Source organism: Leptosomus discolor, chromosome 1 (genome assembly GCF_034619465.1).
Source record: "Leptosomus discolor isolate bLepDis1 chromosome 1, bLepDis1.hap2, whole genome shotgun sequence".
Classification (NCBI taxonomy): Eukaryota; Metazoa; Chordata; class Aves; order Leptosomiformes; family Leptosomidae; genus Leptosomus; species Leptosomus discolor.
The window spans coordinates 98,649,065-98,668,848 of NC_141391.1; the positions used below are offsets into that span (position 1 = coordinate 98,649,065).

General features: G+C 43.8%; 1 protein-coding gene across 1 annotated transcript in view; it reads right to left on the minus strand.

Moving 5' to 3' along the window:
• Nucleotides 1–19,784, minus strand: part of UMODL1 (uromodulin like 1) — a 45,447-nt gene that overhangs the window by 6,974 nt on the left and 18,689 nt on the right. The window contains exons 10-17 of the mRNA XM_086482224.1: nt 16,464–16,601; nt 15,145–15,910; nt 14,967–15,019; nt 11,955–12,067; nt 5,178–5,391; nt 3,517–3,654; nt 1,427–1,884; nt 625–767 (exon numbers count right to left, since the gene is read on the minus strand). Coding sequence (XP_086338350.1) covers nt 625–767; nt 1,427–1,884; nt 3,517–3,654; nt 5,178–5,391; nt 11,955–12,067; nt 14,967–15,019; nt 15,145–15,910; nt 16,464–16,601 — 2,023 coding nt within the window. The remainder of the gene's footprint in view (nt 1–624; nt 768–1,426; nt 1,885–3,516; nt 3,655–5,177; nt 5,392–11,954; nt 12,068–14,966; nt 15,020–15,144; nt 15,911–16,463; nt 16,602–19,784) is intronic.

The window sequence follows — 19,784 nt, forward strand, 5'->3', positions numbered from 1 at the left end:
AACAAAGCTTGTGCTGCCACCTTTTCTGTGAGTGTGGGTTTGATTTTCTGTGAACAGTGGATTTGATTCCATCTTACTTGAAGATGGAGCCTTCCATAAAGAATCTCCAAGGTCTTTTCCAACCTGAATGATTCTATAACTCTATGATCTGCATTACATATCTTCTCTTTCTTTCCCAAGTTGATCAAATAAGGATTTGCGGGGATTAAAAATCGCCATCCTCAGCACCCACATAGCAGTCTGCATGCCTACATCAGTTGAAAAGATACATCACTGTTATGTTCCAAAAGCAGGAAAAAACTGTTAGTGCTACACGTGATTGCCCAGGAAGGCAAGAAGTCAGGAACTTGGGCTCATGAACCTGCAGCAGTAGCTCCCAAAGGTTTATTTTCATCTATGGTTTAGAGAGGCAATGTCCAAGCTTGTTGGATCTATTGACACATTAGATAGAGCAGGAGAGAAGCCCATAGCAGGGATCACCTGAGCACAGGACTTGCAGGCTGGCAGACTACTTAGCGTAGGAAGTACTGTCACTGGATACAGCTAAGGTCACTGGGGATTTTTCCAATGCAGCAGCACTCAGCCACACAACAGCATTTCAAAGCAGAGAAAGTTGTTACTTGCCCTTCTGCAGTGTAACCAGAGGAAGTCAAGAGATCGTTTTGAAACACACAGTGAATGGGACTGGCAACTCTTAAGTGGTGGATTACTCCCTGAGCAGAAACATCATTCCGAAGGATGGTTTTCACCACAGTACTAGTCATGTTCTGCAACACATGAAGAAGAGAGCACAACTTGTGAACATCAATGTTTCTAGAGATATAGCAGAGCTACAAGCTTACAAGCTTCAAGTGCTTAGGTATTCTCCATTCTCCTGGCTGCAAAAATCAAACAGATTAAACCTCTAGTATCTTAGTTGCTGTACAGTGAGACAATGAAAATCCACCAGCCTTCCTCCTCTTCCTTATGATCATTGCTCCACAAGGGAATTTCTGTACTTTCGCATGGCCTGAGCATAGCCTTTGGTTTGGGATCCAAAGAGACAGCTGATAACTGGTAGCAATTGGAGAATTTGTCTAAATACAATGATGAAATTGCTTTTAAGAAATTAGAAGCTTGACAGCTGCAAGTGGAACCCAGAGAGACATGGGAAATTACTCTCAGTTTGAAGAGGCCTTTGAGTTTTTTCTGTCTGACCTCAGAGATTCCCCTCTCTTTCTTGCTTGCGGCTCCATCCAAAACAGAGAGGTAACATTCCATCACAGGAAGGAGGTTTCTTTCTCCAAAGAAATTTCTTAGTCTAATATTTCAACAACTAATAGACCGTACTCCTAGCTCAGAATCTGCCATTGCCCCTCCCCTCACCACCCCCAAGAGAAAAAAATGCCTCAAGGCTTCTTTGCATTCACCAGCTCAGGGGACTTACGGTCTCAACTTCAGTGCCACAGTCACTCCAGCCTGCCTGCAGCACAACGTGAGTGCTGTTGCTGATGCTCACATTGCAGCGAGGCTCCCCCAGGTACAGGGAGGTTTCAAGGATAGAGTTCTGCTGTAAAAATCTCTTCCGGATGGCAAGGACAATCTTCTCAATTTCACAAAACACTGTCACTGCATCTTTAATGGAAACCTCCTGGGTAGATTCAACAAGTGGGACAGGAGATGCTTGAGGAGAAACATTGGGAGTTGACACAGGATCCATGGTGAGAGGAGGCAGCACCACGCTGGAGAATGTGATGTCCTCCAGAGCTTTGTGCTCTGTAGTAGAGAAGTCCAGTGAAGCAGGGGAAGAAACATGAGTTGAAGTTTGCAAAGATGTCGCAGGTAAAACTGTGTTGCGTACAGGTTTCTTATCCGTCACTGTTGCCTTCTGGCTGACAGGAAATGCTGAAGAGTGCCAAAAATACAGGTACTGTTGTAATTCACAGGTTCAGATTGATTTCATAAGGTAAAAGCAAACTCTTAGGAGGAAACTCCCAGTTACTGGCAGGAAACTATCTTCTTTTGTTTTTTTAACTCACTCTACTTACTGTCAAAGCTGTAGCTTTTTTTAAGAAAAAGCCCAAGAGATACATAAAGTGCCTGTGACTAAAGCTGAAGTGCTGTATTTCCTGAAAGCTGCAATAATTAGTGTTCTCAAGTAAAACACAGATATACAGCTTTTGGAAGGTCAGTGCTTGCAAGAGATCTCCAACTGTAAGTTGCTCAACAAGCAGTCATGTTTTTGCCTAGTACTGTAGAAGGCTGCACACTTCTGAATGTGGGGTATAAACAGGAGCAGAGTTTGTTAAAAAAACTGGCCTTGTTTGTGACTAGTTGGTACCCAAAAGATATGACCCTGGGCACTCTGGAAAACACATTTTGTGGGAAGTGCAGGACAAACCTCATGTAGCAGGCCCACATTGCACATACGTGTCCTGAGAGACACAATGTGGAGTTTAACAAATGTGTTAGCAGCAATTTTTAATGGTTCCAGGAAGAAAGCAAGCAGAGGAAAAAGGGAAGCACAGCTTGGGATTAATGGTTATGTCAAACACCCAATATCCAGCACAGGCTTTGGGGTTACGCCATGGCTCTTTACTGTAGAAACAACACAAGTATTCATCCACCACTGACTTAGAGCCAACCAAGACAATAAACTTCATTTGCAGTGAAACACAAAGGATGTGTCTCATTGCACATTCTCTTAAATAGTTTTAATGGGTTGTACACACAAATAGCATCTATTTCCCAAGCAACATATAAAATCTGCACATATATCCTTCTGGAATTCCCCAGCTTTCAGAAATGCCCCAAATTAAAAAGTTGCTGATTTGAACATAAGAGGAAGAAAAAGAAAAGTCTGAGCTCTTTCAGAGCTGAATTTCCCAAAAGCTCATTATCATAATGCTAAATATCTTGGTTAAAAAAAATGGAGCAAAGGTTGCTATCAGTTAACAAATCCTTGTGACTTCAGCCAAAGAGCAGCTTATCACTGTGGTTACAAAAACAAATATAAGTTTCTGAAGAAGCCTAAAAGCATTTAGGAGCTTAAAGACCCATCATACATCAGCTAACAAATGATTTAAGGAAAGACAGAAGCTAGATTAATTGATTGATGCAAAAAAGGAGTTTGTAATAACAACATTTCATCCCTGCTGCCATACAGAGGTCAAACTACGTACCTAGTGCTTTCTGTTACCTTCTCTGTTATCTCTGCTGTCCCTTCTGCCACTGCTAATGAAAATAACTAACAATCTTGACAATCCTATCCAATTTTAATGGCAAATATGAGAAAACAGAACTGTTAAAAGAACCTTACAAAGGCAGCATTAAACATTAATATAGTAAACTCTCATGACAGAGTATTACAGTCAGAAATACTTAAAGTCCACTGCAAGACTTTTCCCATTAGGATCCAGCTGAAAACAAAATTCATCCCAGGCAAAATTTCAAGACCTGTGGCAAGTGTTACCGTGATCCAGTAAAGATCAGATCACTAAGCATTCAGTTAGCCATTAGATAATAAATTTTTTTTGCCTTCACAGCTTCTTCCAGGCCTTTCTGGATGCACATCAGCAAATCCTTCATTGCAGCTGCACTGGTAAAACCCAAGTGTGTTATGGCACGATGCATCCGGGGAGCAGTCATCTTCTTTGCTTTTGCACTCATCATAATCTGTTTGGTATATTTAAGCAAAATGCAAAGATGGAGAATGTATAAATTAAAATGTGATGGTTCTGAAACTGGAGCACAGTTGTATCATCATGATACCATGGTGGGATTACACCTCTCAGGGTCTAGAAGAGGCAGGATACTGGAAGCGCAGCCGAGAAGGCTAATTGCAAGGCACTGGCAAAACCCTCCATGAGCTGTGCTATCAGTGACGCTCAGCAGACACTCACTGAAATGTAGGCACAGTGCTGCAGAGCTCCTATCCTCCTAAACTGATCAACAGCCCAAGGGGGTGCTTCTAACCTCGAGGGCTTCCTCATCTGCCTCCCCAATTTCACACTCCTGAGGAGATGGTCAGTAAATGCCCAGCATGAGTGAAGCAGGAGGGTTGTGTGACTGGTCCAGTCTAGTTGCTTTCTTAATTTTTACCTGGCCAACTTTTTCACTTTTGAAGGGAAAAATACACTTTACTTCCCTTTCACTTCCCAAGGTCTAATTGTAACTGTGCAAAAAAGGATGGACCACCATAGGCGGGACTCAGGAAGCAGCACTAATCACCTGCTCTATGGGGACCTGTCCCTGAAACAAACCATTTGTTCTAGCACAGGTTCGAGGGGGGCAGGCACCCTACAAAGCACTACCACAAGATAGTCATGATCTTACTAATTAACAGGATATGTAAATTTCCAGATTCACAGATGTGGGGGTAACAGGCAAAGAGAACGTACAGGGCAGACCATATACATGTTTCTGAAGTAATTTTGCATGAGATTCTAATTGACAGCATATAACAATATTCTTTGGACAAATGTATCATGTTAAGGGTGTAGAATTTGGTATTTTTTTCCGAGATGACACATCAACTTGGGAAACAGATTTCAACAGCAGTTAGTCAGGAGACTAAAGTTTCTTGTTAGCAACTTAGATTACATATAAAGGAAAAGAAGTTGTACAATCAACCATTGTGTTGGTCTTGGTAAAGCATGGACTTTCATCTGAACTCCTGACCCACAGTTGTGTGAGGAAAACACATACTCCCAGTGCAGAAGAACTCACACGTTCATTTATTTGTTTCTTGGGGTTTCTATCTCACACAAAATTATTAGTGCAAAGCAGAGGGTAATGTGTTATTATTTCAGAAATAATTTCAAAATTATTTTAAACAGAGATAGTTATATCTGTGTACAGCGACCTGTTTCCACTGGTAGCTTATAAAACGCTCAGTTTGTGTGACCACTGTTTCTAACATCTTCATATCTTGTTCTCTATAAAATTAATGCTAGCGATAGACAAAAAGACCAGTTGGTTTTGTCCTTTTGAATCAGGAGTACCTCACTTCTTATTTCATCTTTTGATGTTCTCTGAAAAAGCTTATTGGATAGATAAGCAGCAGCAATATAAGGAGAGACAACGGCTTTTCATCCATCTGGTTTACAGATACTTTCACCTCAAAAAATACAGATTAATAATAGGCTTTATCATCTTTCTAGTTCTGAGGAACCATTGGGATACAACCTGCTCCTTACCATTTATGAAGAGACTGTTCTTGTCAACTGTGAAATAGAGGCTGTGTTCAAAAGCATCACGAAAAGTGGTGATGATGTAGTAGATATCCACATCTTCTGCAAGCAGTAAATTGAAACTTACCACTGTGCTCCCATTAGTAATACCCATTATCAACACTTTAATCAGACCAGCATCCATCTGCTGAAGAACTTCAGGGGGCAGAGATTTATGTACCTGGAATAAAAACAAAACGCATGTTGAGGTGGATGGATAGAAGCAATTACATTTTAGGCTTTGTACACTGCCCAGAAGAGAGCATTATGCATTACAGTTGTGCTTCATACTCCGGAGGGAAGCAGCAGAAAATTGACCCTTTGTGTTATAATGTTTCCACTCTACAGCAGCTGAAGGAGATATATTATATATTTAACCATGAATATTAAACAAGATAAGCAACTAAGATACCTCGTCTGTCATTTGACACAGGTCCTTTCCTCTGGTAACAGAAAGGGAGGGAGGAGACTGCAGGGAAGTTCTGGTGCTCTGCCTTTCAAAATGCCTCCAGGGAGAGGGGGCAACCCAATATGAGGGGCTGCTGATGGAAGTGGAGACGCCTCCTGACGCTCCACACTGCACTTATGTCTCAGAAGGCTCCCTCAGCTCAGGTACATTACAACTTAGAGCTGACCACCCTCAAGGCTTTCTCCACAGGTAATTTCTCACCAAAGCCAAGCAAATAATGCCTCTTTTTAAGTGCGCAGACCAGGTTAAAGAAAACAGAAAGGCATTTCATTTCATCAGCACTGCCACACAGTTCAACCTCCCATCAAGCTAACCTTCAATTTGATCTCAGAAATACTTCATTAAAGTCTTGCCTGAGGAGTATCATATTATTTCTGCAAATTCTGACTGTCATCAGGGTACACAGCCCTGACTCATGGTCCTCCTCGAGAGTCCAAGAGCCTGGCTAGGAAATGGCTGTGCACTATTTTGAATAGGAACAGTCACCCTCAAAATATTGCAGCACCAAATCACAGCTGAGCTTAGGCTGGTCTAGAGAAATGAATAAAATAAACATACACAGTAACTCAGACTGCACTAGTGGGCTAAGAAAGAAAATGCCACCTTTTTCAAAGCACACTGAGCCTTACTCATGATAGCCTCAGCAGCCACCTCCTTCACCACTCTGGAGATCAGGATGGTCAGCGTTCTGCGGTATGGAAAAACAGAGGCCTGTGTGAGGCTTTGCATCAGCTGGGCTGCTCAGCCTCTCCACCATCCAGCTCAGATAGAAGCACTGACCCCTCTCGAAGAGATAAACAGACTGGAGCTATATGTTTGACCTCTACCCTTTCTACCCTCCAAGGCTGGGTACATCTGGAGGGCAGCCACCTGTGGGAACATCTCTTCCTCCCACAGGAGAGCAATCCATGAGGTAGGGCACTTGGACATACACAGGAGCCCTGGGGGCACATATAACAGCATTTGCATTTCCAGCACCATTTCCCTTCATCTCTAGTCTCAGCATCAGCGACAGGAGGAGCAGACACAGGTCAGATGGCATCATCTCATGGGACCAACACCAGACAAGACACAAGGTTAATACTAATTCAGTTTTAAGGGACATGTTGACAAAACACAGAAATACAACTGATTGCTGAGAAATTCACCACAAAGGGAAACCAGTAAACATCCATAAGTTCTCCCCTCAGTCCTTCTCCTCTAGTTGCCCAGACAAGGGGCCCCATAAGACTGTGCTGGACTCCCTGCCTTCCTGCATGTCCGAAGGGAAAGCAGGGCACATACACACACGGAGGTCTTGCCACAGCATCTAACCACAATGCAGGCACAGCGCATACCTGAAGACCAGGCGACAGGGTAAGCCCAGGCTGTGTGATACCATCCATTAATGTCCTGAATTTTTCTGTTAGAATTGCATATTTTCTTCTCTCCCTTTCTCCAGGAGATGCTCACAGATCTTTTGCTTCATGATCTCTCTCATGTGTGTCTAGGAAATCTTTTTACATTCTTCCACACAAATAGAGAGTGCAGCAACAGAAAGTGTGGGACATAACTTTCAAGCCTCTATCAGGCACATAGTACCAGCTGTTCCGAGCTATTGATATTAACAATATCACTTAGAAAATGCCAGCAATAGTGCAACAGGAGACTGCCCACAGCAAGACAGCAGCTCCCAGCAGCACATGAAAGACAAATCCAATGCCATCCCTGACAATACTCTTGAGCCTGGGATACACAGAGCTTTGTTATACACAGCAGCCACTAGCTACCACGCAGGACACAGACAGATGGAAACAGCCACAGAAATACCAAAGTTTTCGTGATTTCTCAGTATACTTGCTCTTTGCCTTCACCATCCAGTGGCTGTCAGGCTCCCAGGAGATGCCAGCAGAGAGTAAGGCACAGAGCAGTGGAGCAGCAGAGCAACCATAAAGGCCAGATAACAGCACTTGGCCCAGGTGAGAGCCGGCACATCACTGCCCTGTGCAGGAGAGTCACACATCCTTCTCAGCCCGCCGCTTTGCTTTAGGCCCTCTCTTTATGGTACATCGCTCACTTCCTTCCCTAGCCCAAATTTCCAGAGAATTAAGGGGGCAGGTGGGGACTATGTTGCGGTCACCTCCAACCCCTTCTTGCTCTGCACATCTTCTGCAGAAAATAGCTGGAGCAGCAGGGCTGGATTTCAGCCACGAGTTTAAGGCAGAGGTGTAATGCTCAGGGGTGCAGGCAGTGACTCCTACCAGGGAGGGCCTAGGGAGAAGGCAAGGGTCAGCAGGGGGAGACAACAGGAGGAGCAGCCTTGTTTCTCTTGCACCCGCACACAGAGCTTGTGCATTTTGTGCTGGATTTTCCCAGGCGATCAGTTTTGCACACCGATTTGCCAAGCCTGACTTACCTGCCTGGTGTGTGTTATCCAGCCCTGGCTGCCCTGCCCGCTACGTATTATCCAGCCCTTTGGACAGCCCCAGATTTGGCAGGCGTGCTGCAGCCCTTTTCCGAGTCATCAGAGCTGATGTGTGTTGCATGCGCTTGGCGGCAAGGTAACGCTGCATGGAGCAAACCGCCTGCGTGCACCTGGCAAGGGCTCCCGTGCCCCTGGAAGTCCCACACAGCAAAACCTGCAGTGCCCTGTAGGGAGCACACAGGCAGAGCCAGAAGGATGGAAAGAGCGAACTTCCCTGCAAAAGCCTGGGCAGACCATATGCCGTCCTTGTCAGCCCTAAAATCTCCTGTTTCGCCAAGCCAGGGGGCTCTTGGGCCCCTTCTCCTCTCTTTCTGCTGTTTCACAAGCATGTACTGAAAAGCTGTAAGTCAGCCCTAAGTTTTCACCTTTCGTAGTTTTTGTCTGAACTTCTGGACATCAAATACACACACCTGTGACATCCTCTTGGCCCATCCCTGACCTCACCTGTCTTCCCTTCCCATCTACCCTGAAGATTCTGGTTTATTGGTGCTTCTTTTTACCTAAGGCTTGGGATTATTTTTTTTTTCTCTGCGTTTTTTGTTTGTTTGTTTGGTTTGTTTCTGTTCTTATTAATATTTTTCCTCACAAAGCAGGACTCAGAGCTTGAAAAGTGTCAGAGGACATTCACGGTATTTGTATTTAGCCACTAGGTGACACTACAAAACCCTTTATGCAGGAAGCAACATGATTTCACAACAGGTACCACACCCTAGGTTATGAAAATGATGAAGTGGGGCTAGAAAAAAAGGAAAAGAAAGAGTAAGCTTTTTAGAAGGAAATATTCAATATATAATACCCTTTAGTATGAGGTTTTCCTACTAGACAAATAAATTCTCTTGGGATCCATCATTGTATCTACAATTTCTGTAGCACACAAAGGAAACGCTAGCAATGCCAGACCAGAAGAAATTGTATGCCAGAAAAGCCACCAGAAAGGGAGAGAACACAAATTAACACCAGCATCGAGGGAAGGGAACATTCCTTGATCAGGCAAGAAAAACAGGAGGCAGATAAAGTCCAAGTTCAGGGCCAGATGGAAGCCCACACTAAAACAGATTTAATGGGATGGGAAAGGCCAATAGGTTTTTTGAGCAGAAGGAAAGTGGCAGGTTCAGGCAGCCAGGCTCACCCCATGGGTGGCTGTTGCATATTTGGTGCGTTTTCTTGGACCACCCGTCCATAGGTCCTAAGCAAAACGCCAGCAGCTCGTTGGAGCTATTGTGGATACCTGCACAGGAGCCTGGTCAGCCGGCAGACCAGGGAACGTACTGGCAGTCTGGAAACTGGAAATAAGTAAGTAAAAGGCACATTAATTTGAACAGAACCCTGCTTGAAGCCTGTTTTTTCACTCAAAGAGCAAAAAACCCACTGCCCACCCTCCACGCTTTGGCTGCGCCTTCAGAGGGAAGGTACTAGAGCACACATCTGCCCAGCCACCACCACCAGCAGCTTTAAGGATGTCCCAAATTGGGGGTAAACTCAAATTAACAAAAGGAGTGAAATTACACTGGAATAATGAAACTGCCTTAATCCCTGTATCAACACTCATTCCACATGCAGATAGCTTTAACTGCAATCATTTTAAGTGGTTAAGCTACATCAAACAAAGGCTATGTCATTTCCAAATCAGGGGGTCACCTTGGTAAGACAATGTCATTTATTAGTTTGACACTTTTTGTCAATCGGTTAAGTTTAAGACACCCAAATTCAAAACAACCTTTCCACTCGGGAATTCAATGCACCTCAGGGAATGCATTTTCAATTCAAACCTTTTGTTCTCCTGACTCATTTTCTTGAGGACAAGCCCTAGCTGCCACGATATTCTTCTTGGCCGTTGCAAAAGACAGGCTGAGCAAAAGCCAAGAAGACTCTCTTGCCCCTAGCTGTGTTGGTTTTTAATTGCATTGCAAGGAGGACGGTGAAGCTAGCCTGGACAATGACAGTGCAAGTTGTCACATCATGCTTTTATCTCATTCTTATCTACACATTATTTAAAGGCTGGTATTTCCATTTGCTGCACTGCCAATTTGACCACATGGCACTTAAGTGCTGGGGCAGCTCCATGCTAAAGATCATTATACACGTTAGGATTTATAAATCCTCTAAATGGTAGATAGTGACTCCAAAGATTTTTTAAAAAAAAAAAAATCTCTGGCAAAGTTTATTTAACTGTAACCCAATAGTGCTTTTAAAACCCATGAAACTTTCCTCACTTACTTTAAAGGATCAGTTTCTCGCCCTTATAACCTGAAAAGAAAATATGCAAATCTTTCTGTTTTCCTAAACTTCCTTTTCTTTGGCATCTAGAAACACAACATTTGTAATAAAACACTCACAACATATTCTGCCATATACAGTAGCTATGCAACTGTAGCCTACATACAGTGGCTCAGAGGCAGATGGAATCAACACTAACACATCTCACCAGCTGATCCTCAAAACCGGTGCACTGGAAAAAAGAGTTAATTCCTTATAATCACAGGTGATTATTTTCTGTCTGAAACTTTGAGAACTGGGTAAAACTGACACAAAAACTTACTTTAGTTCCTTTGTGAAACAATTTTACAAGTTTTCCAAATATATTTGTATCAGCAGTTTTCTGGATTAAGGTATCTGGCTAAATGAAGAAAATGTATTTCTTTTAGTCCATTTTAATACTATGCTATTCCAAAATAGCCTCGGTCAGAGAGTGATGCTGACTGAGGGTGAGGTCAGTGGAGGATTGTTCCCTTTTCACTTTGTTAATCACGTCATTCTCATTTTATGACTGTTTTTCTGATTTGACAGCTTGGGGGCAAAACAACTCTGAGAAAGCTGCACTCCGCTAACACATCCAGAAAGGTGCAAACCGGTAATGACCAGCGGGAACCTTATTTGATATCCAAGAAAACATCACACACAGCTAAACAGATCACACTTTTCCCTCCCCGCAGTTGTCTCTAACCCCATGCTAGCCTGACCTGGGCCTGAACACATGCTGTTGTCAGTGCAGCCGCTGCTGTATTTCAGTGATAGGTTGTAACTCCGTACATGATGAGAGTTTGGGGAGGCTTCTGCGTGGTTTGAAAATTCATATGATTGTCAGTGATGGAATTAGCATCACAGTTATCAAGGCCTCTAAAAACACAGGCAGTTAAGGGGAGATAAGGAAGGCAATAAAGCAGCTCAGCATAACCAGCAGTTTTCCAAACACAGGTGTGTTTGAGTAAACACCATCAGGAACAAAATTCTGATAAATTCACTAAGAAATTAGGAGACTGATGCTGTCAAAGGCAATGCCTGAGAATTATGAGACAGTTAAAGGTGCAGCTGGTCTCACAGTGTGTTTTGATATCTTGCACTCTAATTAGAAGTGAGGGCAGAAGTGGCTTATCAAGAAACCACTCCATTTCCAGATACGGGGCTACAAAACCAAGGATGATTAGAAGCAATATCAGCCTTAAGGTACTATGATAAAGGGTTATAACAATCATACAGTTCATAAATATATCGCTGTGCAGGGCAAGGATATCAGAGCACTTTGCAAATATCCATTAACTTTTCACCACACCCCTGGAGGAAATCAATAAGCCAGTGTAAATGGACATGAGAAGCAAAGGAAATGGAGGGACTAGAGAATCCTCAAATCCTGATCTCAATCTAAAACACAGCTGCACAGTCATCCTGCAGTCTCAGACAGTCAGGGGAACTCAGACCTTACACGTGTCAGAGCACACACATGTGGAATACAGACTTCCTGGGAAAAAGATTGAGCACGTGGTGTCATTGAGACCAGTACCAGTAATAGGTCACGTCCTTATTAGCCACTTACTTCATCAACAAAGAGCTGTGCAAAGGTTTGGTATTCCTCACTGCTTGTATTGCTAAAGCCTGGAGAGTATTTCACATTTGTTATCCGTACTGTGCCACTAAGTTTCTGGACAGCTGCAAAGAAAGAAAAAGACAATTTAAATGCATGTTCCATGGACTGTAGTCCATGGGCAAGTGTGTGACAGTCACTGGCATGCCTGGCCACATGGGTTATGCATCAACTTATAAGAGCAGGCCAGCCCTTTGAAATGCAGCCAAAACCCCAAATGCCTAAACATAGTCATCCAGCACCTTCGTCTTCCCTCTCTGATCCCCAGATGAGTCTCAAGAAAGGCACTGATCTCCTGTAGGTCTTATATCTGCCAGCTCTGTGGTGGATGCTCTGCTGCATCTGAAACGTTGCTCTATGGCTATGCTCAGGCACCTGAATTGCTCTCCTAGACTCAGCTAGTTGTCCCAGCTCCCTCTACACACAACAGGGCAACATCAGTCCCTCCAGAGGGCAAATCATTGCGGCACCAAGGTTCTCCCTCCAAACTCAGAGGAAGGCTAGATGGCTGCATTTCAGACAGCTATTGTAAGATAAACCCCAACAGGGTGTACGCTTCCTCCCCGAAGTTGTATCTGCTGAATCACATTAAGGCAGTCTCAAATGTTTTAGGTTATTTCTCGACACTGCTAGTTTTGGCATTGTTGCTACAGACACTGAGGGTGCTCACAAGCAGGAGAGAAAGTGCTTCTCAAGACATGATTCATACCCCTAATATCCTTTTACAGGCTAGTCAGGCAAGCTGACTGCCATGATCCAATACCATGACCACTGCCCACCGACTGTCCTCATGCTGCCTTCCAACTGCTAACATGCTCCTAGCATACCAAGATCTAATTTTTCAATGTTTTATATGAATATAGGATAGTCTTCACCAAAGACTTCAAGAAGTGTATCACCTGGTTAAAATTGTTTCTGACTGAAGTTATCAGTCTTCACTTTCTGGTGTGCTATCTTGCTTTCCTCCCTATACACATCTGTCCTGATTTCAACAGAACATAAGGCACCAGGTTCCAGCTATGAGACTGTCAGACTCCTATACTGAGGTTTAGTCTCTCATATTAGCTGCTTTTTCTGGAGCAGCAAGAATTGAAAAGCAGGGCTCTGCATAAACTCTGTGGACTGTGTTACATCAATTTTGGTTCTGGTCACACTGGAGACAGCAGTCCTTTGAACTGGGACAGGTATTAGAGGAAAAGAAACAGTTATCAAGTAAAGCTTTGCAGGGGAAAGGAGAAAGTCGTGCCTGCTTAAAGCAAGCCACCAAAACAGGCTTCCTTTATCCCAGCATGCTTCTAATCCCAAAGGAACGCTCACTACCACTTGTCAGATCAAAGGATTTGGGCTTGCTTTTTATTATGCCTTGTCCTGTCACGTGAACATAGGTATTTAGGAGGTAAACCACATTCGGTTATCTGATGGTGAGAGGGGAAAATGTTATGAACAATTTTTTAATTAAAAAAAAAAAAAATCTGTATTTAAAAGACATGACAAGACTATGAACAGTGGGCTGAGGCTGACCCTCCAGGTCAGAGATGTTGCCACAAGGAGGAGCTATATATTAAACTTCACCAAACGTGGATTTTTGCCCTCTGAATTTCCTGCCCCAGGCTACTGAAAGACCACTATGGTAGCTCTTCCTCTTGTTCCCTGGCCACAATCCCTTCACAAGCTTCTTTCCCAGCAAAAGCACTTGGCTGAATATTTGATTCATCAGGAAAAGAAAACAAGTTTTTATAAACTGAACTTCTTTGTGTAGAATTCTTCAATTTGTTTTCCAGATGGAAGAAAACAACCTTTGTTTTTTTGTTAGTTAAAATTAGCTATTTTGATAATTTTTTTAAATGCACATTTTTTGGTTTAATTTAAAAAAAAAAAAAACAAAAACCCACACTTCTTTTTTATTCTTCCCTACATTGAAAGGGGGCAGGGGGAACAAAAAACAAAGCAGTAAACGGAGCTTTTCAATTCAAGTCAACATGATCTTAAGTCCAAAATTATTTGTTTTCTCTGTTTGGCCACCGAGGTCCCAAATCAGTTATCTGGCCAGCTCTGTTCCCAGGTCTCACCCATGCCAGGCAAAGCAGATGATACAACATGAAGAGGAGAAAAGACAAAAGCTGAACAGGGGTATCGGCATGGCTGCCCAGAGCTTAGCACGACAGAAGCAGACCTGTGGCACTGGTGATCAGCACTGGTGGTACAAGAGAGGCTGGAGAATCAGCAGAGCTGCCTTACATGCCTGAAAAAAAGAGGTTTTCCGAGGAGAAAGGAATGTGGGAGAACCAGAAGTGGGGCTGGATGAGTAGAGACCCCCAGGAAGAGGAGATCATTCATAGGGGACAGCAGTGGGGTTTGAGATCAGAGAGATGTGGAGGGCATGGGAGGCAGAATAAAGACAAGCAGAAACAAAACTGAAATAGGTATCACTTACAAACACTCTAAAGAAAAAATACAGTTAGTGATGGGCAGAAACAGCAGCATTCCTATCCCAAACAGAACCGTAATTTAAAGACCAAATCTGACTCTAACCTTGAAATATGATTCAGCTCCAACCAACAGAAAAATCCCCTAACTAGCTGTGATACATCTGCCCAAACCCAAACAGATTAAGACCTCCCCACCAACCTAGTTACTCTCAATTGCAGCTCTTGAAGAAACGGCTCACAGGTTTCCACGCAGCTCCTGCCCCACAGGGGATTTGCAGGGCTCTGCTTAATCTGTCCTCTGCTGAGAGGAATAGGAAGGCAGGTCGTTTGCCTTCCCAGGTCTCTAAGGTAACTCTACAGGTGGCTGCTGCTGCTGCAGTACCGTGGTGCCAGAGCATGCAGGAGAAACCAAGATGTGTGGCAAAAGAACAAGCAGCATATGTTTTGATGAGACACACTCAGTGCGCTGTACGATTTGCTTCATCTGCTTTGAGATGAAGAAATGTAACATTGATAGCACTAATGGCCAAATTACCGGAAAGAGAAATTACTTCGACATGCTCATTTGGAAAAAAGCAGTGCCGATTCCTGCAAGAGAGTAATTTTGACATAGAAAAAACTAGTTTCAGATGCCTTCATCCCAGACCACTGATTCCAACTGTGCATCATTCCTGACTCTGAGTGAGGCTCTGCTTCTCATGCCACTGCATTACCACACATACAGGTCCCTGCCAGACGCATACTCACTGCGATCCATGGCTGGGCCTGGCGTCAGGCTGGGAGCTGGAGAGGCGCCTGGCAAAGCTGGTGACACCAGGGCTCCAGCATATTTCTCAGACCAAGAGCTGTTCTCCCTTCCCATCTCTACATGTGCTCTGAGAGTGGCGTTGATGGTGGGAACACCAGCATCCCCTGTGGCCAGCAGAGCTGTACTGGGACCACCTTGAGAGTCGAGTTGAGGCACACCAAAAGCTGTGTGACTTCTGGTGGTAGCAGATGCTGTTTGATTTGAAAACACCAGCAACGGCAAACTGAGCTGCTCTTGCCCAGCTGTGCCCATGGGTGCACTTGTGAGAGCAGCAGCTCGCTGCGATGCACCGGGGGAAGCCTCTGCCACAGAGCTTTGCCGTGATGGACTTGTGGCTGCCTGCCGCTCTGAGCTCATGGTCAGTTCCTTGCTCGCTGTGACCCTCGGTGCCGTGGGGCTGTTGTTCCTGCCAAAGCCCATCTGTGGTGCCAGGCCTTTTTCCCAAGGGGCTGGAGGAGCGCTGGTGGCAGAAGGGCCGTGGGGCACTTGCTCGTCACGCAGGGGCAGTGCAGCAGGGAGGTGTATGGTGGTGCCCATCTCAGAGCCTACAGCAGCCGCCATCTCGGTGGTGGCAGAAGCTGAACCTGCAGGGCTTACTTCTTCAGGAGCAAACTCTGTGCTGTTTCTTACTTCAGGAGCCATCGTTTCAGTGAGAGGGTCCACAATCTCACCTGCAACACAGCAAACACACACTGAAATGAGAACTCAATCTGGATGAGGAGGCACCAGGGTCTGACCTAAAAATGTGACTGAGATCACTCAGCCATGAGTAATAGCGTTACAGAAGCAGGTCTTGGATATTTCATTAACACATTGCAGCATATATGTTTTTTATGGTGTTGAATCTGGTTTGTGCCTATACAAAGATGCAGATTTGATTTCTGAGTCTCCTCTTCTGGTTGACAGGGCATGGATCATTACAGCAGGAGGAAATCAGCCACAGACATACCAAAAGAGGAAAAAGTACACCTCATGTTGCTCAGCAGTCAGTTATTAGGCTAATCAAGGAGGATCTCAGAGAGATTTCATCTGAAGATACATATAAGGTTCGCCTTCATGTTCACAGACAGATCATACATAGTTCTTCAACCAGAGACTGCAAAGGTGCATCTATATACACATTGTGTACTATACAAATAGTTGCAATAAAAGGAGAGGTAAAAAATCACAACTTATTCCAGTCTTTCATGGCAAAGGGAAACTATATGGCAGTCTTTTGCTCACCCTCACAGTTTCTTCCAGGTCGGGATGGATTAGTATCCATGGTTGTCTTGCATCTGCAGAGGTACGAGCCCATCAAATTGATACACTCTGCAAACACAGAGCAGTCATTCTCGGTGTGAGAAGCACATTCATCCCAGTCTGGAAGACCAAAATCAGAACACTGGTCAGACAGCCTGCCTTCTGGCTACATTAACCTAGAAATAATCATAAAGTAGTCCTTTCTTCAGTTTTTGAATTTATGAATGTGTTCTTCCTTTTTCATCGTTTACCTGGCAGCCAAGCTCTGAGTGGTGCAGAACACTATCTGTGTTGTTATTCTCTCACATAAAAATCAACCTTTGTCCTTGTACTCTGAAAAATATTTTCCCCAAGTAAAGACGTTTAAATAATTTTTTTAGAAGTAAACACTTATTTGAAGCAAAAAAAATATTGTAGGTTTGTACTATAGCTATATCAAAAGCATACATTATACCAAGTTCTGCGTACAGTACCTCCAGATACATCAGGTAATGAATAGATTTGTTACCACTAGCTACCAGTAGAGAGAATATTAAAGAGACAATCCAAATAATCTTCTGCTTCAAATAAAAGGTAAATGCATGTAACTCCCATGAGAAGCACTCTAGCTCTTAACAGAGGAAGTGCTAAGGGCAAAAACACTTTTCATAAAAGATTTCTTCTCAAATGTAATACTGTAAAATTGTGACCCTCTTTCTGGTAGTCTCAGAAAAGAGATCTTGGTTCATCAGTGCATGAATATGCTCTAAGAGTGTTCCTTATGTCTAATTTCAGCTACTTTCAATCAACTAGAGATGCTTCTTTCATGGAGTTATAGACCTATTTTATTGTCGAGTCTCTTTACTCTTGAGGAATTTAGATCTGGAGTCTTATATTACCATCCGCACCCTGTTCCAGCAAACATGCAAAGGCCAAGTTAATGCTTTGGACATGAATAACCTCAGTGAATCCCATGTGAGCCCTCTCTGTGTGCACTCCCTTGTGCATACCCCTTCACTGCCTCAAGGCCGCAAGTGACGGAGAGCAAAAAACTAGACCAAAAACTGTGTCTTGGGACAAATAATTTTGACCAGAGGCCAGAAAATTGTTTTGAACAATGCATTATCGTAAGTGCTTGTTCTGCAAACATGCAGAGATTAATCACTCTGATCATTTCTCCGAAACAAAGGAAAGTCCCATTCTAGAAACAGAAAGTGCAAAGCAGGTGTGTGCATGCACATACATGCGTTCATCTTTCTGCTTGCCCTTTTACTTCCTTCCAGCTAATATTTTAATTCTTTTTCCTTTCTTCGTCATTAGATAATTGTTGTATCCATGACTGTTTCCATTAGACAATTCCACGTGCCTGTGGCCAGCATCTGCCTATTATGTTACAGCCTAAGCCCCTTAGAGGGAACACAGAAGTATGCAGGATTGACTAAAGCACCAGAAAGGAAAGTGCTCTCATTAATGCCTTGCTATGCTGTGAAGTAATTGTGACTCTTGATGGCTTCAAACACCATCTGAGAGATGCTCCCGTGCTAATTGCCAAATAACTTACATTCACTGGCTCCATTGTCTCTGAGGGTTTCCTTTCTCATCAGTTAGCACGGCTTTTTAAGCAAATTCCTTCACCTCTGATGGCCACATTCAATCACTCATCAGGCCAAAACACTTATGTTCTCTTCTCAGTGCTCACTGGCAATAGTACATCGCTCATGCACGGACATACACATATGCTGCACTTTTTTCCTCTACAGCCCTTACATCTCAGCCAAGGTGTGCTCTGTGCTCTCTGCACTCTTGGCATCTCTCTGGCCTTTCACTTTTGGCAAGTGCCTTTCCCACACATACACCTCAACCAACAGTACTCCAAAAATTATAAAAAACCCACCTTTGTGTTCACTCTGATTACCCATTATACCTGTAAGAGGTGCATGCAATGGGTAAAAATCTGTGAAATTCCTTGCCTAATGATGTTGCAGATGCTAAAGGCTTGCATGACTTCATGGGGAATCCATGGAGAAGAAACCCAAAGAAATCACTTTGGATTCAGGGAGTCCTGGACCTGAAAATGGTTGGTGGCTAAGAGAATATTAGTGAGAGGCATTGTCTACACTTGCTGTCATCTTGCACTTATCCAGGAACTGCCTCCTGGCTGCCACTGAGGACGTGATATGGTGCTAGATGGATCTTGGGCCTGACTCAGCATACATCTCTTTCTCTTTTCTTAGCATGCCTCACACAACAGACAGACATTTTAGTGTCTCTATTCATCATGGCGGTAAACTTAATAACTAACAAATCTTGAAAGAGAGACGCAATTGCTCCACTCCCTTCAGTTGTGCTATCCCTTCTGACTTCTCATCCTTGCTGTTTCAAAGTTGAATTCCCTGCTCTGGCACTGTCACTAAACGAAGCACATGGCCTTTTTGTGGCCACAGAGGGTACGGGTGGCATTGCTCCACTGGTGCAAGAGGATCTGTGCAGGCTTACTGTCAAAGGGCACATCCCAGGGTTCTTGGGGGTCAGGAAGCAAAACAGCCCATTATACAAATCTTTCCTTCGTGTGCTGCACTCCTTCACCTTAGTTTCCACATTTGAGTTTAGGAAATTCATGTCAAACAAACACTTGTTGGGGCATAGCCAAGAACTAGACCCCTTTTCTCTACCCCTAAGGAGAAGTGGCGAAGTTGGCTGCGCTCCCGGCTAAGAGTGCTGCTACTGGAAGCCACCTGGTTCTCTGCAATTAAAGTAACAGTCCAGAGCTATTGCATCCTTCCTCTCTGCTCTTTCGGTCCCAGGATCGATAGCATTTGTAAAATATTTCGGCATACATCAGCACCTTGCAATTCAGTATCTGCTACCACTGTGATATTTGTAGGCTTCAGGTGAAATTTGTCTCTTCTGCTTTTCTCCTGTCCTGTTCTCCTTAACCTCCATGTGCTCTACAACTCCAAAGGGAGTTTTCTCTAATCACAGTAAAGAAGCTTTTAAGGGGTCAGTACACTGGGAGAGAAGAATAACACATTCTGTTGGCTTTGGCAACTTTCTGAACTCTGGCTGGCTCTGTCAGCTAGGAAACCTGAAGCCAGAACTTAGCCCTTTGAAGATAAAAATGATGATTACTGAAGATCAAACAAAAGCCTAGTTTAACATAAATTCCATGCATGTTTCTTTAGTCCTATTCACTGGGAGGACATTTAGGAATTTCTCTGGCTGGATTTCTATAGTGAAGATGTTAAGATCTCTTTTCTTAAACCCTGGCCCAAATACAGCCCCACAGCCTTGAAGTACAAAACTGTCTAGAGGGCATGTGTATCT